General features: G+C 33.1%; 2 protein-coding genes across 28 annotated transcripts in view; both read right to left on the minus strand.

The window, feature by feature from the left end:
• Positions 1-1,473: 1,473 nt before the first annotated feature.
• Positions 1,474-6,239, minus strand: LOC106664046 (transcriptional activator hap3). Of its 3 annotated transcripts, XM_014389417.2 has the most exons (7): positions 6,034-6,239; positions 2,952-3,044; positions 2,741-2,883; positions 2,485-2,682; positions 2,358-2,421; positions 2,085-2,141; positions 1,799-1,890 (listed from the first exon to the last, which is right to left on the minus strand). In XM_014389417.2, exons 2-6 carry the CDS (start codon positions 3,037-3,039, stop codon positions 2,131-2,133), a joined length of 504 nt encoding a protein of 167 aa, XP_014244903.1. In that variant the 5' UTR covers positions 3,040-3,044; positions 6,034-6,239; the 3' UTR covers positions 1,799-1,890; positions 2,085-2,130. The 3 variants fall into 3 exon arrangements, with proteins under 3 accessions (XP_014244902.1, XP_024083212.1, XP_014244903.1); XM_014389416.2 differs by lacking the exon at positions 2,085-2,141 and having other exon boundaries at positions 1,474-1,890; XM_024227444.1 differs by lacking the exons at positions 2,085-2,141; positions 6,034-6,239 and adding an exon at positions 5,986-6,004 and having other exon boundaries at positions 1,494-1,890.
• Positions 6,240-11,715: 5,476 nt separating this feature from the next.
• The window catches only part of LOC106663970 (ankyrin-3-like), a 137,592-nt gene continuing 125,262 nt past the window's right edge, over positions 11,716-24,045 (minus strand). For 15 of the 25 annotated variants that reach the window (XM_024227413.1, XM_014389234.2, XM_024227417.1 and 12 more), the window contains 5 exons: positions 17,042-23,875; positions 16,865-16,918; positions 15,609-15,707; positions 14,996-15,050; positions 11,716-12,931 (listed from right to left, as the gene is read on the minus strand). In XM_024227413.1, the coding sequence (XP_024083181.1) occupies positions 12,895-12,931; positions 14,996-15,050; positions 15,609-15,707; positions 16,865-16,918; positions 17,042-23,875 (7,079 nt within the window). In that variant the 3' untranslated portion in view covers positions 11,716-12,894. The remainder of the gene's footprint in view (positions 12,932-14,995; positions 15,051-15,608; positions 15,708-16,864; positions 16,919-17,041; positions 23,876-24,045) is intronic. The other 10 variants (XM_024227430.1, XM_024227426.1, XM_024227424.1 and 7 more) reach the window with 5 other exon arrangements.

Genomic DNA, 24,045 nt, shown 5'->3' on the forward strand with positions numbered 1-24,045 from the left:
AGTTTATAAGTTATCTCTAAATAAAAACATCATCCTCCTCAATCCACCCTGCAAATATTCTTATTTAGAAACCGTGATGCATCTTTTTTGGCGTACACAGTAGATAAGTGTACTATTTCAGTTTTCCAATGCATTTGGTTCTGTAAATCATAATTTGCTTATTTGGAAACTGGCGGATCTTTTTGGTTTTTCTTACTACTGTTTATTAATCTCATTTCCTCCTATCTGTCTGACAGAACTTAGAAAGTTGAAGCTTTAAATTCTATCTCCTCTTCTATCTCAATTCAAACTGGTGTACTCCAAGGATCCATTCGTGGATCTTTACTCTTTTCCATGTTTCTAAATGATCTTCCATTTGTTCTCAACTCCTCCCAATTTCATCTTTATGCTGATGACATTCAGCTTTACATTCAATGTCCTACAAGCAACATCTCTGTGCTATCTCTATGCTCAACTGTGCTCTTCATTTTAAACCCTAACAAATCCCAGTCCTTATTAATTTCCAATAAACCCATTAGTACAGATTGCCTATCACCTCATCATATCAACAGCTCTCCTATTTTCAATAAATTTTAAATTTTATATTGTGAGAGAGCCCTTCTCAAAATCTCAGATGATATTAATGTCTTCAGCAAGCTTAACATTCTAAATACTTGTAAACTTAGAGTTTTAATATACATATTAAAACTATGCCTAGTCATTTATGATAATAAGTATACTATTTCATTTTTCCGATGCATTTGGTTCCACAAATCATAATTTGCTTATTTGGAAACTGATGCATCTTTTATTTTATTTTATTTGTTTCCACTACTATCGTGTAATCGGATTGGACTCTCGACGAGAAATGAAATGACCACAGAGAGCTTTAGTGAAGTATACTTCATTTAAATTCACTAATTTCGTGGTCCACTTGACCAATTAATGGCATTAATGAAAAATGGCAAAAAGGAGGGAAAATTCAAAAGGTGGGGTTGAGATGGGAAGTTGGTGTCCGAGTGGATCGAGGTCACGTTAGCTCAAGTGGTAGAGCAGCGGCGTATCAAGCCAAAGATCGTGGGTTCGAATCCCGCTCGTGCCATTGACTTTTTTATCTCAACTAAAAACCTTAATTAATTGTAATATATTAATTGGTCAAGCGGACCATGAAATTAGTGAATTTAATGTTTTACATTTTTTTTTAAAGCATAATAAAACAAGAGAATATGTAAATATAATTTTGTTTACAATATAGAAGAAATTTATATGGTATGCAAATATGCAGAACACTCGTATTTGCTACAGGTTCTCTTTCAAAATCCAGCATATCCCATAGAATTTTAATTTATAATAATATGAAAAAAGTATTTTAATGTGGTTCGACCCCACGTCCACGACATACACGCACATACATTTTTGGAATTATTTTACTTATATACTAAATCTTTGTTCAGGAATTATGGTACAACTAAAAAAACAAATCATATTGATCAATTTGTCTCTACAAATTTTTATTTTTAACCATTCACAATCAACATAGTGTGCAATTAGCATGAAGTGAAGTATTTTATTTAGAATATTGTTAAAACTATTGACATTCTTAGGTGTAGTTATAATGACTTTTCTTCTATTTTTTTTTTTCTTTCAACTGGTACATTCATTAAAAAAAAAAAGTAAAATGTTTAATAACATCCTCGGAGTACCACTATTGTTATAAAAAATATGTATTATTTTTGGTGCTCAAAAGGACAATTTTATACGTTAAATATATAAAATAAATAATATTTGAAAATATTTTACAACATAATTATACAAAAGTGGTGTTTTAAAATTTAGACGATGAAAAATGAGGCTGAAAGGTATAGATCAGGTTGTCTGATTGTGTGTCGTGGATTATCTTCTCCGTTCCACCTGAAATTGCGACCAAGAAAATTTAATTTTTAAAGTCATTCGATTAATGAAAAATTTATTTAAAAAAAGATTAGACATAGTAATATTCATATGTTAATTATTAATACTGACTTTTGACGTTAGTCATTCCACAATAAGGCTATGCTCAACAGGGATTACTTTTTAATTTTAGTTAACTAATTACTTGAAAGTACCTGTGAAACAATTGAGCCAATCCGGTTGAGTAACAAATCAAAGGACCTAGCCTTGCCCTATAAATATTATTTATTTCGGTAAAATTATGAACTTATCAATATTTTCTTTTTCTTTATATTCATTTTTTACCTGATCTCTTCACTTTTAAACCAAGCCATGATTTAAAGCAAAATAATTTTAATTAGAGCAAAGTTTGATTACTTGGTATTTTGGCCTAATCAATTTTTTTTAGTAACAGAAGAAAAAAGAAAAAAACATTAAAATATACTTACTTAATACATCATCACAAACATCATCAAAATTATTTCCTACAATCACTTTAACTCCCTTTATTGCCTAAAAATATAAAAGGTTTGTAACTATTAAACTCTGAGGATTTTTTTTTTACAACACAATTACCTCTCTGTATTTAAGAAGGTATAATTTAAGAGGCTCTAAGTAATTATCAAATCCCAATGTGTTCATCGCGAACAATATATCTTCACCGTTGATTGTTTTTCTTTTTTCCATATGGCATCGATCGCTGGCTTCACTCGTTATGAAGCTTATAAATTCCGATACGCACTCTTGAACACATTCTCTGGCATCTTTGGCAATCTAAAAACAAAAAAATTAATTATTTCTTCATCATAAAATTTGTAAAAAATAATAATACTTTTCCACTCTCTGGTATTGCTTTTTTCATTATTTTTGCCACGTTGGCTATGGGGAGAAACCTATCTTGCTCCCTGAGGACAATATTTGGTTTATCACCGTGATTTGAGTCATCAGTATTTTCGCCTGCTAGTTCCAGATCATCTAAAAATAATTAAAATGAGTTTCTTCTTATTTTCATTAAAGGACATGATAAATTTAATTATACTGACCGTCCATCTCCTCTTGAACTAGAAAAGTTTGAGGGTCTGCGTGGAAAATTGCAGTCCCCAACTCGTCTCCACTTTCTGTGTTTTCCATTGTGTCTAAAACATATTTGTTTTGTTTTGATTAATAATTCCCACCTCAAACAAGTACAAATATATGTTAATACTATTGAAAAAATAAATAAATTAGGATTTCAAACTTTTCTCTGCTGCTACGATTTAGGCCTACTGTGGGAACCCTGATGATTAAAAGCATACTGAGGCAAATGCACTTTTTCCCACAAAACGAAGCACTTTCTGCTTCTTTTCGAACTTCTCTTGGTGTGAGAATTACCTCACTGAAGTGGCTGTAATGTTGGTGTGAGGTCTTAAAGCCTCACATTTGAAAAAAAAAAAAAAAAAAATGCAGATGTAAAAAAAAAAAAAAAAAAATGCAGATGTGTTTGGTTTTTTTGACAGAGGGCTTCTCGCTCTCTACTTTGCCCATTTAAGTGGTATGATGGCAGTAATCATAGATGCATATAGTTTTCCTCAAATCTTCTCTGCAGCGAGGGAGGAATACCTTTGCCTTCTTTTTTGATAGATTTATAAATCTGTTAGCTTGTCTCATACCTTGTGCTTTTCTTCAGTGCTTAAATGTTTCTTTTTCAAGCTGTATCACAGCCCAAATGTTGGCAATATTTGGAGCGTATATTTGTAGTTCTGGTCCCATGGGTGAGAGGGCTGCTTCTCCTTATTTTGCTAGTTGGGCGCCTGTTTGTTTTTTCTATACTTTTCTGTCCTGGAACCCACTTCAACAACCTTGTGTTTTCCTATGGCCAATAGGTAATTTTGGAATTCTTTAGGCATTCCCAGACTAGTTCGGGGCTAAAGGCGTACTCATTTAGTGCCTTTATGGCTGCCAGTCCGCCCAAAAATTTGAAGATCCTTGAAAGAAAGAACCAGTTCAAAGGGTTATAGCCATCTCATTTATTTTAATTCTCTATATAATTTTATGATGGCTTCTCCTTATATTTGGTTTTATTTCCTTGTATCTCAGGGTTTGGATGTTGAAAGCTACTTTGTGTAAATAAACGTATAAGGTGGAAGATCGAATGCGGTTTCTATTGCAGTTGTGGGACAAGTACGCATGAACCTTGCAACGACCAGTGGATAAACCTAAATTTATCTAATTTTGTGGTACATAATCAATGTAAAATTAATGTTTGGACTAAGTTAATTAGCCCAGTTTTAATAAATAATAAGTAATCAAACTGTGGCAAATATTAGAAGCCTTTAAACTGTGTGCTGTGTCAATTTAATACGTTCTGTGCAAACTGGATTTTCAATTTTCAGCCTCGCATGAAGCAAATAAAAAAAATAAAATTGTTACACATTATTTTCTGGTGTGATAGTTTGGATATTTCGACTCTCCTTAAGGTCTGCTTTTTTTTGGTATTGATATGCTGAGCTTTTTACCTGTTTCAATAAATTATTTGCTAATATATTTTAATTTATTAATTGTAATTAGTTTTTAGCTAAATTTAAAAACATATTATGGGTAAGCCTTTCTAAAATAATAAATTACTTGTTTAAAGCCTGCAGCTTACTAAATTGCTATTAATTGTGTACTTTACACTTCCCCCATTTTTTTCCTCCTATGGGGGAAAATTATATTTTTCTTTCTTTATTTTGTTTACTAGCTGCTAATAAATATTTCCATCATGAAAAAATGCAGAAATTAAAATGAAATGGTCCTTTTTTTTTATTATTTGAACCCGCTTTCTTTGGAAATGTACCACCTACGGTCTAACCACCTGAGCCGAAATCCATCGACCTTTTTATCTCAAATTCCGTGTTTAAAAATTAATAGCAAGCAAACTACGATTATGGAACTCACAGAGAGAATAAACTTGATAATTATTGTTTAAAAACTGCAGCAAGGACAGGCAAATATTTAGTTTATGGTCATCGAACAATGTTGGCATTTTTATTTTTTCCCAGTCAATTCATGCTCAAAAACACTAGTAAATTATTTAAGCCTTCCGTTTCAAATCAAAGTGAATACAAGGTTGATTCAACTAAGTTGCCCAGTTGACATTCAACTATTTTACTGCCGTGTGAAGACTCGGTTTCACACCAGGCAACTTGTGGAATCACTCTTCACAACGGGAGGTCAGTACATGTTAGAATTCGAGGAAGCAGGAGCACTTCTTGTACTCGCTCTTCTGCAAAAAAACAAAAAAGGAGGAAACCCAGTAAAGAAAAGTGTGGTTTATCTGTTGTTATAAAATTGAAAAACGGGCGCTTTCTCTCAACAACTGTTGTGCTACCTCCCTCCAAGCTTCTTTTAATTTTGTCACTATACTCCTCACACCTCATGCCCCATATCGCAGGACTAATACGAATTTCTTCAATGAACTGCTCCACATTGAAGCAATTGTAACGCTTTCCGTGGTGAACTCAGTTGACTCAACTAGGCAACTGGTGAGAAGACGAATGTTGAGCAGTGTCTTTTGAACGTGAGCGGCACTTATGCCTGCTGGCCCCGCCTGGGCGGATGAGTTGACTGCGTATAAAGTGGTAGGGGCGACTCCCAAACATTTTGCTACCACGTTACACTCCTTGACACCCATCCGTTCAACTAGTCACCTCGTCTGAAAGAGGCCTAAGGAAACTGGTTATAACCAACAATATTTAAAATTTTGTATTCCTACGCGTGACAAAAGCAAATTAAGTTTTATACAGTAAGATATGACATAATAAATTCTCAAACGAACTCCTTTCAAACGAAATATGCATAGTGGATTTAATTTTAATGAATATATAATAGTTATTCATAAAACAAAGGAAAATAATGTGCTTATTAAAAACTTCAAGGCCCCAGAGAGGGTTCGTGTAAAGTGTAATATCAGTAACCGTGGAGATGGTTACTGATATTACACTTTACACGATCGTTCTAAGAGAATGCTGTATTACATTACACAGTAGTAAAATTCCAACAAATCTTATATTAACAATTAATTTACTCTACTTAATTTATTGTTGATGAAGTATTTACTTCGACAGCCCAATAGAAATAGGTAAAGCAGAGGCAAGCCACACTTACGGCTCTTCTAGCGAGTTCAATCTTCGATTTTCCGAAAATGTTTTCCTCGATCCTTTCGTTTTAATTAAAAAAAGCCTATATGTTTAAAATTACTGGTGAAAATTTGGATTATTACAAAAATCCGCTTTGGCCCTTCCTCCAATCTGACTGGTCCGTATGCCGTGTAGTTCAGGCGAACCTTATTGGTTACAACCTTATTAACCTTATACTATTGTTACTGGTGTAACAGTCACAATCTCAATGAACCAATAATAATCAATTTACTGAAAAGATTGGCATTAATTTATGAGTTAAACTTTTAATAATCACATTCAATTCAGCTTGAAAACGAAAATCATTTTATTTAAAAGTAATAACGATATAATAATTGAAAGCTTAATTACCAACAGAAAAAGTAAAGTCCCATTATAAAATTGAAAAAATGAAATTGTATATATCTAAAAAAGCAAATTTAACTTTACAAAAGTGTTCTAATAATGAAACTTCTAAACTGAAATATTCAATGATTTTTAAGATAAATTTTAAACTAAGATTTGCCACTCTAATTTGAAATATTATAGATTGTCCATGTTTAAATGTAGCTTGTTCTAACTAGTTCTATTTGTCAAAAATTTTTTGCAATTACTGTATATAAATTTTATCATTATGCAATACAATAAGATTACCTTGATTTATGAGAATCGCTAAACCTGATAAAGAACTGGATAAATTTTTAATTGGGAAAATCTAAAAGAAAGTTTATGATAGTTACAGCAAATCATATAACAATGCATATTTTAGACTTGTTTTTTGGGTATTGTTTGTTAAATCCACCATTTTGTGGTGAACCGTTTATTTATGCCGAGCCTTTAATTGTGGAACATTCTTTGGATAGAGAGTTAGTTTTAGTGAATTGCAAGAGGTAATAAATAGGGTGAAATATGGGGGTGGCACCTGGGCTTGACTTTGAATGAATTTTTTAAAAATAGTTCCAGTAATTTCTTAGAATGGTTGTTCAAATTTTATAATCATATTTACGAAACGGCTGATGTCGTAGCCGGTTTTAAAAATTTCGCTATTTTCTCTTTACATAAGGAGGGTTATACTAATGTTGTACCGAATTATAGAGGAATTTTTCTGATAGAATATATATAAAATATTTACTGGTTTTCTATTAGTACGACTGAATACTTGGGTGCAGGAGAATAATGTGAGAGAGAGAGAGAGAGAGAGAGAGAGAGAGAGAGAGAGAGAGAGAGAGACCTCTGCTGTTGTGAACCCTCGTAAAAATAATTAATTATTTTTTATAGTACACTAAACCCGCACAACTTGTGAATATTGCGTTACTGTAAGCCATAAAAGCCTTGTAAAAATCCTTGAATTCGCGAACCATTTTCTTTGGAAATATTCTATAAATAGGAATTTATGTTCAATAAGTACATTCATTATTTATTTTATTATCTATAAATCTGCAATTAACACAATATCTTAAAAGAGAGCTGATTGTTAAAATTTTAAATTGGGATTTGTTAAAAAAAAAATTAGAAAACACTATTAATTTGGCATCCTTATATAATAATAATATGTAATTTATATAAGGCATAATAATCTATCCTGTATATTAATTTTTTGTTAATCTTGCTTTAATTTAAACATTAGCATTATTTTGTGTAGTGATTAGTGACCGTTAGTCGATGATTATTCAGATTTACAAACATTGTTTAAATTTAACAAATACATGCAGGATGTGGAAAAAAGTGAATTTATACAATGCAAAAAATATTTTTTATATTCAATCAAACAATCTTACAGCACTCGTTACCCACCATTTTGAACACAAACACAATTTCGACTTCAACAATCTAAAAATATTACGCACAGAACAAAACAAACATAAACGTAACTTTTTAGAAATGGTTTACATCAACAGAGATAAACACAGCATCAATTACAGAACAGATACATGTCAACTCAGTCGCGGCTACGCCAATATCATTAATCAAATTCAATATAGATAACACACCTATATCATCACATCCCACAAAACACATGTAATATATAAAACATTCATCACATTCCACACATCAAACATTTTTACATAGTCTAATTTTTCAACAATTTAGCTTTCCTTTTCCTATTTATCCCCATCTATATAATCCTGACAGGATAATCTGGCTGAACCATTACCAACGTTTTTTTCCTTCGTCGGCATTTTTCATCTCAAAGAAGCCAACACCTTATAGAAAAAGGTCTTTCTATACCAACTTCCCACCCCTTCAAAATCCAACGTATATAAACATAAAACAGCAAAATCTCACTGACACTCTCAACACGACACGCAAGAATGACACAATTTCGCAGAAAACAAACACTTTGAGTGAGTTGAAATATTTTGATTGAATATAAAAAATATATTTTGCAATGTATAAATTCACTTTTTTCCACATCCTACATGTATTTGTTAAATTTAAACAGTGTTTGTAAATCCCAGGCCCTGAAGATGATCTCAATAAAGATCGAAACGTTGGCACGATAAAGAAAATGTTTTTCTGAAACCTACATCACACCAGACCACATCTCATGATTTCTGAATAATTAGCATTATTTTTTTAGAGTACACTAAACCCGCACGACTTGTGAATATTGCATTACTGTAGGTCGAATCTAGATCATATAGAACTTTTTTTTATTGAATATTATTCAAGCTTCAGTTAAATATGGACAAAATACTCCTCTTGACAGACTAAAGAACAAGGCCAATAAATTCCCTCAATAGAATTGTTTCTTATCATATAATTCCTTTAAACAATTCACTCTACTTATTAATGTCTGCTGTAATTTTTGACATTGATATTATAATTTGATTGTCTTGATTTTTTATACCTATACTTACCTATATTTTTTATATGGTGTGCAGTAGTTTTAGAAAAGAACATTTTCTTTATTGTCCCATTCCTATCTTTATTGAGATCATCTTCAGGGCCTGGGATTTATAAATATTGTTTAAATTACACGTAGGATGTGAAAAATGAATTTATAAAATGCTAGAATTTTAGACTCAAAGTATTTGTTTTCTGAGTACAAATACCTTGATTCAAGGTTGAAATCGGACAGACTGGAAGGAGTAAAAGGATTTCCAACTAAAAAGTGCATCTAATTAAAGCCCTTGACACGTAATTACATTACAGCATGAAAAAGAAATTGAAGAACTAACACTTCGAAACAAATTACGACTACGGTTTTAATGCTAACACCGGGAAAAAAGTAAAAAAAATTCGAAGTAGCTTTATTTCCAGCGTTGCTTTGAAAAAGAATGAAAAAACCTTTCGAAACGTTGGCAAATTAAAGAATTGAGCACTATGCTGTTTTCTGTATGACTGCACATTCCACAAACCCAACATCGTTCAATATAACAGTCATAGATAACAGAATATAATTTAACTAAGTAGTCATAAAATATTCTTATTTTTACTTACTTGATCAAAATATTTTTATGTAATTGTTTTCTAATATTATTTTTATAATATTTTAAAATATATTAATTTACATGACAATTTAAAAATTTACAATAACAATGATAAATGTGATCTTTTTTAGGTACATTTATAAGAAACATTCTTTTAAGCTATTTCTTGCTTTACATATTGTTTAATACTTAAATAATTTTTTCCCTTATTTTCTTAGTTTTGCTTTTATATTGTTACATTTTATTTATTTTATATGTGTATATTTAAACATTTTTGTAAATTGGATTAATTCCGTAAAATGTATTATTATTATTGTAAATCATATCAATTTGTATTAGTTTTTTTATCATTTTAAATTTTTGTTTAATTGAAAACCCAAATATTCTATTTTCTATTAATATTACATTTATATTGGCTTGAGTTGAGTTGGATACTTATTCTTATAAGGTTTTTTTTCTTGCTAGTTTACTTACTTATTTATTTTATAATAAAGATGCTTTGCTCTTTTTCTCAAATACTCACATTAAAAAATAAAATAAATAAATACAAAGCAGTTCTACACGAGTTATTGGTCTGTATTAACTCCTGCAGATACCTAGCACCAATAATCCCTGAAATTCCACCAACATTCTTACTTTAGCTTTGAAATTTGCCAAATACAAGAATTTAATGATTCTGGTCAAAAAATATGTCAGAAAAATTTAGATGCCCTACTACATTAACATAAAATTGGACATTTCATTTCCCAGCAGATACTGAGCATGTCAAAGGAGTTGGAAGACTAAATAAATTTGCTTAATTGTCTGAATATATGATTTTATTGAAAATTAATTTTTTATTTTATTTTTAGTGCAGGTGTAATAAGAAAACAGCTCCAAGTTTTTAAGCTTTGTTCTCTATTAATGGCAAGGGGAGGGAGTAAGAAATATTTCGCCATGATTTCTACGTACCAATTTTTTTGGAAAAAGAGTTAACCTTAAAATTAAATTTTAAAAACTTCTTTAATACTCAAAATTTTAACAAAGAAAAAAAGAAAAAGGAGCTGCCTCCTTACTGCTGCAGCCCCCATAATTCTGTATGTATATTTGTATTGTAAAATTTGTACTTTGCAATCTTTTTCTTTATAAATATATTTAAAAATATTAAATATAAATTTGATTAATTAAGGTTTTTAAGTTGACATAAAAAAGTCAGTGTCACAAGCGGAATTCGAACCCACGACCTTCAGCTTGATACGCCGCTAGTCTACCACTTGAGCTATCATGACCTCGATCCACTCGGACACCGACTTCCCATCTCAACCCCACCTTTTGAATTTTCCCTCCTTTTTGCCATCTTTCAATTCAACGAAAAATAGTGAATAAAATATAAACTTAAAATATTTATAATTAGAAAAAAAATTTTCCCTCCACAACAACTGTTGTTCCTTAGGCAGCCCTATATTAGCAGACCAGCTATATAAAAAAATTATATATAAAGGGATCTAGAAAAAGGGAAATACTGCTTTCATTCATTCAATCCATTCCTCAACATTAAAGGCCGAGGGCTAGGAAGGATATGGGAAAAATATTTACTAATGATTTTTAATGTTCTATTCGTCTTCTTCTTATAGTTTATAGCATTTGTTTTCATTAAAAAAATTGGTATTACTTTTTCCTATTTATTTTGTGTGATTCTTTCTTGAAGTCTGCTTGTAATGAACTTGTTTCTTCGTTGTTTTTGATCATTTTTTGTTTTTTATTACACCACTAATGTAATTACAGAAGCCTTTTGTAAAAATTATTCTGGTAATTTTTTGCATTTTGGTCATGTACAAAATAAGAGCTAGGCAAGTTGAAAGTGTATTATATGGTCGGGCATACTTTTACTTGCATTAATTGAACAATTATGAAGCTACATCAATTCATGAATTTTTAAATTGCCTCTACCATAAACACATACTCCTACAATGGTCGTGAAATCTAGATAGCATGTTGATCGAGGCTGTGCCGAAAAAAAGAAAATAGTATAAGGCTTTATATGTTTTGAAAGTTAGATTACAGTGATAATAGTATAACATTGTGTATTAATTTAATGTATTAATTAACACGGTATATCCAAATACAATAAAAAGAAGAAATTTAAAATGGCCATTTTTTTGCCAAAAAGCAATATTTGAATATCTCACTTTATCTCCTCCAACCAACAAACATCTTATCCAAAAGGGTATTGGATAATAAAAATAAAAATACAAATATTGTAAATTCAAAGTATTTATTTGGGTATTATATTACATTTAATCATGTAGAAATATTGACATTGTACCTCAATTTTACACAGTTTTCAAACACTTAATGTTAAAATTTAACCCATCCATTCCATTTAAATATCCACAATCAAGAATTTACCGTATTTACTCGCTTGAGGTAAATAAATAGTATTACTCTTTTTCTATGTATGACTTGTAGTTTTAATCTAAAGTACAAATTTTAAGCAAGTGTATTGCTGTGGCACGGTAGCTTGTATGCAACAACTTTATATTGCCAATCCCTGATTAGAATATTTTTAGCGTTTAACTTGTAATTTTTAAGTAATAAGTAATATTTGTAGGCAAAAGCTATAGTACATTAGTTTTAGTATTCCATATAAGTTCAGGAAGCTTGACAACAATAATGAAATATTTATAATAATATAAAATTAGCAATTTATCATTCATAAAAATATCCATTTCCAATCGCTTTATTGTTTTCGTTCTGCTGTAGAGAGACACATTATAAAAACAGTTGTTTTTTGTTTTAATTATTGTTATCATTTTGCATTATCCTTTTCATAACTTAGACATGTTATCCAATTTTTGGTATTATCACATACAATTCCATTTAACACTACATATAAAATACTTATGGTGGTACATTGCTGAGCATGAATAATTTTCATATTCTAGCCTGTTAAAATCATATTTATATATTTATGCAAATGTATGAAGGAATTGCATTTTTTAAAATTTGATTTTTATGTTAAATCACACGTTATGTATCCATAATAGGCACTATAAACTGTGTTATAGGCAACGGCACATTTCAGACTTTATTATAAAATGTTTAGAGCTCCACTTACCAAAAAAACACTGTCAATTTTTTTAAAATGTGTGTGTACCATTAAAAATCTTTGGGACATTTACACTTGGAAAGTTATACAAACTATAAAGCTAAAAGTTGATCAACTCTCCCTATTTGTATATATTTTTTTAAACAGCTTTTTGTGGGAAGCATTATTTGCTCAAGTTCAATGCCTAAATAAACTAAATGTGTTTTTTTACTTTGGGTTTCTCCCAAAAATAGAAATATGTGTGAGTGAATCAAATATTCGTAAGATCATAACTATTCAGTCAGGCATTCACTTCTCGGCAAGCTCTTCAATAAAATGTTTTTATTTTTTACTTCTTTTCTGCTTTGTCTCCTTGTTTTCCAGCTCTGCAATAAAAAAAGTAAAGAATTACTGCAAGCAGATAAGAAAAAGCAGACAAAAATACATTGTGGTTCACTTCGTCCTGATTAGGGACATCGCACACTACAGTCTGATTTGGTTGCAACCTCACTAGGCAAACTAAACTATTTTTTCTATTTAAAAAAATCTTTTAAAATTTGAACTGGAACATGCTTTTTTAGTATTTTTGTCTGGCAATTTAAAGGGCCGATAAGTTTCTATGGATGTGAGTAGCAAGGTAAGATTTGGCCATGGGGTTACATGACTCTAAAGCGCTGCTACTTTCATGTACAGACGGCCAAGCAGCACTGAAGGCCTTATACTTTACCTTCAATTCAAAGCTGGTCTGGGAATCCCTAACATAATCAGCAATTATGATGTGGGTACGAGGACATGGGGGGATTGAAGGCAACAAACTAAGAAAAGCACGAGCAGCCCTCCTTTGGAACAGAATGACAAATTGCAGACTCTAAAGCAATATAAAAGTGGAACTGATTGAATGGAGAAAGAAATGAATACATACTGTATGAATTCTCTGAGTGCAAAACAATCAAAGTATCCTCAATATTCCAACCAGTAAAAAAAAAATTTACCTCTCTCTCAGTAGAGAATTAAAAAAACAATAGTAGCTGGCCGAGTGGTTAGGACGTTTAACTTGTATTTACCAAGTTAGGGGTTCTGGGTTTGACTCCTGGCACAGTGCATGGCTTTTAAATTGAGAATAGTATGAAAGAAGTATTGTAAGGTTGGTGCAAAGTTCATAAGCCCTCTTGAATGACTGGATTTTTTTTTAATGGCCTTATGAACTTTCCATGTTAGCCAAGAATCGTTGTATCTTATATGTATGTTCCCTATATATATTTTTTTTTCTTTTTTTTTTGGGTGGGGAGAAGGTTTGCATGAAAAAGGGACCAGGGGCGATGGTGGGAATTGAACCCACGGAGTCTAAAAGTTCTATCACGCTGACCATTCGGATACTGCAATCCCCCAGGAATTATTTTTTTACTGCTCACCTAAAAAAACGGAAAAAACTGAAACAGAAGCTGACTGTTGTCATGAAGAGACAGAAAATTAGAAACATGTCCTTTGTGACTTGAAAGCATCATTTCAGAACGATACAGAATATTCAGAAATGCAAGAAAGAAATAAACAATGAGAAATCCAGGAAAGTGCTAAACTACTTTTTTAGGTTTAGAAATTAAGAAGGGTCAATTTCTGTTTTAAGTCTTCTAGTGGAAGAAAGGGTGACTGGTCACTGGAGACCCAAACAAGGAAACAAATGGGTTATTAGCATTATAATTAGCTTCACTAATTTCGAGTTCCACTTGACCAATTAATATATTACAATTAATTAAGGTTTTTAGTTGAGATAAAAAAGTCAATGGCACGAGCGGGATTCGAACCCACGATCTTCGGCTTGATACGCCGCTGCGCTTAATAGGTCAAGTGGTAGATCTGCGGCGTATCAAGCCGAAGATCGTGGGTTCGAATCCCGCTCGTGCCATTGACTTTTTTATCTCAACTAAAAACCTTAATTAATTGTATTGCAATTAGCACTCGTAGAATCAAAGATGATAATTCCAAGCAATAGAACAACTCGATATTTCTCGAGATACAATTTTTTAAATAATAGTACAGAGCTTCGACTTTTTGGTAGAATGTCACTCAAAAATTTGATGAACAACAACAAACAATGAAAAAACAGTTTGCTGATAGTTGGGCAACTTTTAGGTTAAACTGGGCAGCCTTTTTTTTCCCTCCACCTCCCGGAGACCCCATACCGGCGGACCTCGGCCTCTAATCTAGTTTTGCTTCTAATTTTGGGTCCTGGGGTACTTAACACCTTCCTTTGATCTTGCCCTGTGAGGGGAGGAGGCCCAAGGAAGGTAAGGGAAACTGAGCAGCCTATAGGACTGTTTAGTTTTGACAGATAGAATCACCCGGGGAATGGGCACTCACAAAAGTCGTAATGTTGAATAAGCAACCAACTAAAAGTCTGTAGTCTGCAGGTCTTATGTACAAAAACTGTATTTTGTGTTTGAATAATTTACCTGGTAGCTCCAACGCTAGATCCAGAAGCAAAACCTTGAGTCTCTTCTTCACCCTCTAAAAAAAATATATATAGCAAAAGGATATTTATTTATAAAAACTAGTCATATTATTGGTGCAGAATCTATAAATCAACTAAAATTCAGTTCAGCAAATGAATGCCTCAAAATCACACAAGAGCAAAACTAATGTTAATATCACATATCTATTCATGCTTTTTTCACTAAACACCAAATCTTTTCAAATGGAGCATGCTTTCACAGCAGCTAAGGATTTACTATTATCCACTGCTGAGAATCATAACATGAATTGTTTTACCATTTCCTAAAAAGAGAAACTGAATTTGACAGGCGGTTTTAGAAAAAGAAGTCATACTTTTAAAATTTGGAGAAAAAATATAAAACAAGTTAAAATAACAAATATTCTTAACATCATGGAGAACACTAGGGAAGAGAAAAAGTGTTGTTTTATAATCTTAGAAAGTAAAAAATATATATAAAAATGTCTAAATTTTTAAATAAACACGAAAGCGAAAAAGTTAAAGAAGAGTTAGGGATAGAAAACAGAATATAAAGAAAACTTTTTAGGGAATGTTAATTAAAGTAGCCAACTAACCTAAATGTGTATGCAGGTTAAATCTCCAGTCATGTTCTCTCGGATCATATTCCGGATCTTCATCGACACTAATGTCATATTTTAGAGGTGGGCGTGAGCCTGCCATAATCGTAAAAGCAAATATTGCAATATAAAGACAAAAGCATTTGTTTTACTGTTAATCAATAGCTACTCGTAAGGTCTGTACTAATCAAATTTATACTCTAGTTCATTACGCCAACATCATAATTTGTTAACAGTACATATTAAATACATGGACAATTAAGCACTAAAATTTAAAAACTACCCTCACATTTAACTACTTTGCAACTACTATTTACAATGCACAATATAAAGGTACACAGAAAAACTTTTAGGTTACCTGCAATAAATTTTTCTTTGTGTTTATTTTGCAAAATTCTAACTACATATTAAACATCATTATAAAGAATAGTAAATTACTTTTATGAAATTCTTTGGTCATATTCACATTATTAAGTTTACCTAATACTATGTACTTTTCATTTGTTAATTTGTTGTAAAGTCAAATTTTCAGCAACTTGCTGGCCAAATAAGGACACAATCATGAAGAAGGACAATTTACCCACTGAACAATTTGTCTGTGCACATATATATTTGAATTAACAGTCATCTAACTTGAGCGGTAGTAAGATTAGTACAGTCCTTGCTATTTACCCAATTCCCCTTCGTACGTTTAACAAAACGTAAAGCGAGGGCAATTGGATTTTTAGTGTTCGCGATCAGCCATACACACCAAGCCTAATTTACCAACCGTGTACGGTTGTGTTTAATTAATACTCATCACATGCTTGACTACATAATCCTTGTTTCATTTAAAATTTTATCACAGGTACTAATGAAACATGGTGTTTTCTTTAATATTTTCAAATGATGGATAGATCCAGTGTTTCAAAAGCCTATGATTAGTTCAGACTACTTGATTTTTAGGATAGGGGTTGAGACAAAATTGAAAATAGCCACAGCTCTTAATTATTTTAAAGTAAAACAAATAGTTGATTTTCGTTTTGAAAGGGTAGAAAATTACTGTTAACAGTTTCTTGGTGCTATGTTATAGCAAAGCACCAAGTAATTAGTTATTTAATTAATGAAATCAAGGAAAGCTTTTTTTAAATTGAGTTAGTCATTTTTAAAGCATGCACTTAGTCATGTTTTTGTCTTGATAAATTTCTTTTTATTTTAGCCTACATTCAGGATATTTCATGCACAAGGCATTTACTATAACTAAAAATGTTAACCTCGGTGAGGGATCTCCGTTTCTTTAGGCTGCTGATCACATTTTACTGTTTCTCCTACAAACATAATTTCTTATATAACATCAGTTTACCAATAAATTTTTTGTTATTGTTGTTAATAAATAAAAAAAAAGTATGACTACTATGGGAATAAGTTAGTAGTTAGTAAGAAAAAACTACCTTTGACTTGAGAAGAGGTAGTGGTCCGTTGTATAGTTGTAATACTAGTCTGAGACTCGATTGGGGAGGAAATTTGGAAAGTTTCGAGTAAAGGAGAGGTAGAACCAATTTGAGCATCAGTTAATGATTGCAAATATTTTTGCAAATCTGATCCTGTGAGATTGGTCGTATCCCCACCTAATTCTTCAGGGCGTATCACTACCCTTTTTTGAATAATCCTTTTTATATGTACATTACCGTCTTTATCGACTTCTCGAGTTTCTGTAACATCTTCACCAGGATCGAACTTTTCAATGTATTCTCGTAATCCCTTTTCGGCGTCTTCTCCTTTAAATGTTATCTTGCAGATTTCAGGAGGCATTTCGACTGTCCTATGTATCATCTGTGGAAATTCGTCATCTCCTATAATGGGCTCAATTACTTCTGTGACGTACGGTTTTCCTTCGTCGAACCAATAGCTGGCCCGTGCAGCATCTTCTTCGTTGTCATCAACCATTGTGGTTGAATCTCCTGATGTAAAGCTAGAAGACATTACGGAATCGGTTTCATAATGATAAGTGGCATGAGTTGCTGTAGAACTAGTTGGTTCAAGAGAATCAGTGCTTCCGAGTAGAAATTCTGCTCTAGGAGGTGGCATCCTATTAGTCGTCATGCCAACTGCTCCTTCAACACTGTCTTCTTTTCCAGAACTTAAATCTCCTTCTTTGCCACTGGAGCTGCTTTGATCTGCTCCTGCTCCTTGTTGCTCATCTTCATCAATTGAACTGGCTTGAGTAACTTTGCCTTCTAGCGAATCAGTGGATGTTACATTAGCACGTTTATCTCCCATTTCAATAGAATCAGTCATTATATCTTTTTTCTTGTCTTTTTGTGATGCTTCTATCGAGTCAGTGCTTATAGACATTACATCATGTGAAATTTTTAATTCTAAGGAATCTGTACTAGTTGTAAATGGATCAGCGATACTCGTTTTTGATATTTGTGTTTTAACTTCCAGTGAATCTGTACTTGTTAGAAGATCTTCACCTAGGTCTTCCCAGTGCTGTATATAGCTTTTACCACTACTGTAACTAACTGGTTGATCTAGGTCCAATTCTGGTACTTTAGATATTTCTTCTATTGAATCGGCTCTTCCCAATGTCTCACATTTTATCCCACTCTCGGTAAAATCTTTCTGTTGGCCCATGAACTGTTCTACATTTGTTTGTGCCTGCCTGATGATTTCATCAATTTCAAACATTCGCCTTTCGTAATCATCTTCATCCGATTCTGCCCTGTTGATACCACCTGCAGAGACAGTTGTGCAACTTTCTGATTCTGAAGTTTGACTCTCATGCCCCTCTTCTATTTCCGATAGGAGTGATTCTTCTTCGGCTTTTGCTTTTTTTTCAATATGTTCTGCAGCGATGCAAGCGCTTTCTAGGCCTTCAAATTCTTTTAGTGATGCAAGGGATATATCATCTCCTGCACTTCTGCCGTGTTTTCTACTATTGCTTGAACTTGTAAGTGAATCCTGTGAGCCAAGGGATCTGTGTTTAGTCGATTCTAATGCTATAAGATTTTCTAATCTTTCAAATTCTTGTAATGAACTCATTGAGACATCATCATGCTCACCTGACCGTGTAAAAAATTTGCGACCTGCTAAAACATCATAATCAGGAGTGCTACTTAAAGATGCTTTCACACTTCCAAAACTTCCGATGGAATGACTAACTTGACTTCCCATACTTCCAATTTTACTACTGCTCTCTAAATCGTTGATATCTTCCTCTTTGATATCTTCTAGAGGTCCTCTTTCAAATTCTATGTCATAGCCATAGATAGGTGCTACAGGCTCACCTTGAAATTGCATTTCCATCCATTTTTTCCCAGCTTCGACTTCGGGTTTAAAATCTTGCTCTCCTGCCACTGGTGGTGAACTTTCAGTTGATGATGCTTCAACTTTCTCTTCTGAAACTTCTTTCTTTGAAGGGCTTCCAGAATCAAAATCAAATAATATATCTTCTTCATTTCCACCGCTGTAATACTTCAATTTAGTGAGCTTTGTCGTGGTAGTCGGTGGAGAAACTAAAATTTCATCTTCTTCTGGCTGTTTATACGGCCTTGAAATTGGCCTTGCCTGTGAAATTAATATCCCTTTTCCTTCTGTGTCTTGTTCTTCGGCTTCTTTAGCAACTTCTTCTATTATTACAAACTCATCTGCTATGTCCGGTTTTTCTAAAATTTCAAAAGAATCACTAGTTGGAGAATCAGTCATAGATTCATCTTTTGATTCTTGTCTCAAATCAGCACTAGTGTCTTCTGATGGAAATGGTTCATCTGCTAATAATTCTTGATATTTATCTTCTGTAAAAGTAAAACACTTCTCACTACTTACTTCTTGCTTTTCTTTATCTGGTATTGCACTAGAAGGTAAGGGTGTTACAGGCCCTTCCAAATTATCAAAACTATCTTTCAACGTTTGACTTACATGCTGTGTTATTGTAATTCCAGGTACAGGAGAAGATCTCAACTTTGTATCAGTTGGTTCCTCTTTTAAGCTTAGTTCTTGGGTTTCAAGTTCGTGTTTTTCAACTATTGATTTTTCGAAAATAGTTTTGGGCAAAGAGGTATCGGGTAGTCCACTGTGGAAAGCAGCTTCAGCTTCTGTTAATTCTTGTTCATGCTCGACTTGTTCCAAAGATTCATATGGCATCATCCCTTTTTCTCGGATGGGACTAATGTGGGCTTCATATTCACTTGTTCTACTGAAAGCACCAGAGTATTCCATTTCTAATTCTGTCACGCTGGCTTGTGCTTCTGATGAGAATTCTGGTGTATCATCTTTGATTTCACATTCTTCAATTGGTTCAGGTGTTTTGGGTCTTTCTATTGGATCTTCTGTAATAATATCTGTTGAGCATTGTTTTAATAATTCTGCCAATTCTGAATCTGCATGATCGTCTGAGAAAGCTGCTGAAGGAAGTCTTGATTTGCTTACAGAAGCGCTTATATCATAGTCATAACTTTTTATATCGTCATGAACGTAAGTGTCTTCCAAAACAACTCTGCCTTCTCTTATATCTCGATGTAAACCTTGGTCGGCTTCCGTTTGGTAAAACTCTTCTTCTAGGCGTTCTGCTTCATCAATATCCTTCTTTTCTTCTTGAGCGCCTTCTTTTAAAGTCAAAGATTCACTGTATTTATCACTTTCAGCAGTATCTTCTGCAATATCTTCTGATTTCTTTTTTTCTACTTGCCTGGTGTGAAAAACAGGTATCATTGATGGACGAAAACTTGTGCTTCCATTCCTTCGATGACCTCTTTTTTTCACTTCAGGTTCTCCTTCATCATATTCAGGAACATAATCCACTTGTGTAGGCCCATTGCTGTGGGATGTAGTTTTTGAAGTCACTTGAGTACAAACACTTTGTACTCCTTGTTCTACAACGGAAGAAGTAGTAATTGTAACAGATTCGAGCAGATCGGATGACCTTAAGGAAGGAGACTGGGTAGAAACTGATTCCACTTTACTCACAACAGTATCCACTTCTTCTTGTTCTTTAGAATCTGAAATACTGAACGCCTCAGAGGTAGCTGATACAGTTAAACTTAATTGTTCAGATGTACCTGAGCCATCCATTCTTGCAGATTCTGTTTTTGACAGTTCCACGACTGTGTTTAATGCAGTAGTGTCTAAACTGCTTACCAAGCTACTGACATCTTCAATACTTGCCATAAATTTGTCTTCAAGACTTTTATTGATGTCGGTTTCTGCAATGATCGGTCTTGGTTCTGGTTGGAATGTCATTTCATGTGACCTTTTCATGCGTGCTGATGACTCTTGGTCAAGAACAGGCACCTCTTCCTCAGATAAATCTTCTGTTGATATATCAAAGCTAACTGATTGTTCAATTGATTCAGAAAAACTTTGCATCTTTATTTGTTCTTCGACTTTATGAGACTGTTTACCACTTTTCGCCATAACACTTTCACCATCTGTATCTTTTTCAAGTTCCATCGCCGATGGTACTAATGTTTCTGAAGCTTCACTTGAAACTTCTACACTAGCTAAATTACCTGAACTTTCTGAGTCGAGTGATTTCATGGAATCTCTTGAACTAAGAGAACTGACAGCAGTGTGATATTCTTTTGAAGTTATTGTTGTAGAATGACCAGAAATCTCATGGGATATTGCTGACTCGTATTCAGATGAACCTGTCGCACCACTCATATTTGCTACCAAACCCTCTATATCAGATGACAGTGGGCGACTACCAGGCGTTTTTATGCTGTCTGATGTTTGTTCAAAAGATTGATAATGACTTTCACCAGAACTTGAATAAAGTTCACAATCAGATTTCTGATCTTGTTTTACAGTAACGTGTGTTTTTTTGTGTTTTCTTGTTACAAATGAACTACCTATCTCAGCTCCATCAGAGCCAAATTTTTGTTCTGATGATGAGGAGGTAGAGCCACCTTCATCTTGAACAGGCGATCTTCGATCTTCTGGCTTTGTTTCTGAAACAGGAGAATCTGACGAATCTAAAGTATCTGCTGTAAACTTAATTTTTGTATTATCTCGTAATAATTTTTCTGTAGTTTCTGTAACTACGCTTTCTTCAACTTTCATCTCTACATTGCTTTGAACCTCTTGTAAAGTTTTCTGTGTTGTCTTTTCAACTGCTACTTCCTCTGATTTGGAGAGGAATTCTTGTTCTTTATCTTTCACTAAATCTTTAGTTGATTCAGATTCCTTTTCTGTTCTAGATTCTAGGTCTTTGATTAATGATTCATTAATTATTTGAGTTTCAAATGATTGCTTGTATGTTTGTACGGATGACATTTCTTCATGATGACATTCCTGGATAGTTTCATTAAACGTGTTTTCCAGTGAAACAGATTTAAATTCAAATTCTGAAGGAGATTCTTTTGTAATGCTGTCTTTTTTCTTTTTCTTTTCCTCGATCAATTCCTCTTTGACGGCTTCTAATGACTGTTTCACTTCTGCAAGTGTCTTTTCAACTACTTCTTTTCCAAATGGTTCTTGATCTAATTCTTGATTATCTACATCATCACTGCTGTCATTTCCTTCATCCAGCGGTTCTAACCGCCCAGCTTGGCTCTCTAATGGTGAGTTGTCTGTTTCAACCCCACTACTTCTTAAATCTTCATCAGTTATCTCCATACTGGAAGTTGTGGTATCGGTTCTCATCAACTTCATAATCTGATCACTTTTTCTTGAAAGTGGTTCACTTAAGTCTATAGAACTCCTGATCTCTGAGTGTTTTTCTACCATTTCGAAATCGTCTTCAACATTTATTGTTTTTGTGACCCCTTCACAATGTAATAATTTGGATTCAATTTCATCTACAACATTTTCCGCTATTTTACGAGCCTCAGATTCACTCATCACAACTTCTTTAATGCTGGAAATAGTCACACTTTTGCTTTCAGAAGTTGGGAATTGAACTGTTTCTTCTTCCATTGCCTCCACTTCTTCTTGAACAGGAACTTCCCAAACTGTGTCCGGAATATGTTCTTCAGGGGTGTAAACAATCCTTTGTTTTATTGTGTCTTCCGCATCTAAGTTTAATTTTCCATTCTTTTCAGACAATGCCCAATCAGTAATTTCCTGATTTTCTTTGAACCTCGCATCTTCTGGTGTCACGTCTGATTCAGAAAATGTGTCTTCACTTTCTCCCTGGCTGGAAGTGAGTGAGCCAAATTTTTCTTTATCAGACACAGATGGCATCGGCACTCCTGCCTCTTTCAGCCCTTTCATCGTTTTTATCTCTTCGTCTATTTCTTTTTCTTTTTCACTGTCTTCCAATTCACTTTTATCAACATGGACTTCAAGTGAATCTGAAGGCTTAGAAATAGCATCAGCTTTATATTGCAAGGCTTCTTGCACATTTGTACTTAAAGTAGAATCATAAGATTCTTTGTGTTCTTTTACTATTGCACTAATTTCGGTTTTTGAATCATGCATTTCATCTACTTTCTGTATTGAGCTGGAAACAACCTTTTCTACAATTTCTTTATTTTCTGGTATGTGAAATTCAATTTGTTCTTCAAGTTCATTGCTAAATATATCACTATGAATCTGTCGAGATACCATAGCTTGTGCATTTGGAGTTGGTGGTTTTGTTTTTTGTTCAATGGATTTGTGTTCAGGGGATGATTCTTCTTCTAATTGTGCCATTAATTGTTCTACCACCATTTCCTTCTTGATTTGTGCTTCAAAAACCCGTTTCTTTGCTCGTACGTTGCTATTTTCTATTGAGCTATCACAAGGTAAAGAGACTGATCTCTCATAAATTGGTTTTCTGTGTTTTGGCAAAGCTTGAACTTCATCAGTTTCACACAAATTGAACGCATCATTATCATAACTTAATTCCTCTAATTCATGAGCTTTAATGTACTCTATTTCAGAATTATCACCTTCCAGACTTAGCGAGGGTTCCTTAGTAAATCCAGCAACTACTTTTTCAGTAGTTGTGGTACTTTGGACGTTTAAACTATCTTCATCTATATCTGAAGCTTCTAGTTTTCCGGAAGCATCTGAATAGCTTGATTGAACACTTTTCATTACATCTGATGAAACTGTGCTAGACGTTAAGCTTTTTCTAGGTTTGGGTACAGGTGGTGTTTCCTTTTCTGGCATAGTTTCTGTACTGCCGCTAGATATTTGCTCCCAGAACATTTTCTTTGTTGTATACGTTTCATTTTCACTCAGTTCTATGCTAGGGCTTTTTGGAGTTGTGGAAAAATCTTGGGGTTTGACAGGAACTCGGGGTGAAGGAATTGGTGGTATTTCTCCCGACTCTTCTCTCTCCGGTGTATGGCTGCTTTCTAAAAATACGCAAGTGCAAACACAAACACAACAAATATAAGTTAGTCAATTATTAGTGAAATTATTAGCTTGTTATATTAGGTTACTAAAAAGCATAAAAGCCAATGAAAAATTTAATTATTTTAAACAAAATTTTACTTTCAAAGTACCATTATTATTATCAAGTTAA

The sequence above is a fragment of the Cimex lectularius genome, unplaced genomic scaffold (assembly GCF_000648675.2).
Source record: "Cimex lectularius strain Harlan isolate CLEC.00 unplaced genomic scaffold, Clec_2.1 scaffold86, whole genome shotgun sequence".
In the NCBI taxonomy this organism is placed as follows: Eukaryota; Metazoa; Arthropoda; class Insecta; order Hemiptera; family Cimicidae; genus Cimex; species Cimex lectularius.

Excerpts from the sequence above, each read along its gene's own strand:
- LOC106664046 (XM_014389416.2), bottom strand. The coding sequence starts at position 3,039 with ATGGAAAACACAGAAAGTGGAGACGAGTTGGGGACTGCAATTTTCCAC. Across the intron at positions 2,422-2,484 it reads ACCTTCTTAAATACAGAGAG|GCAATAAAGGGAGTTAAAGT; the intron begins GTAATTGTGTTG and ends TTATATTTTTAG. Across the intron at positions 1,891-2,357 it reads TGTTTGTGATGATGTATTAA|GTGGAACGGAGAAGATAATC; the intron begins GTAAGTATATTT and ends TCGCAATTTCAG.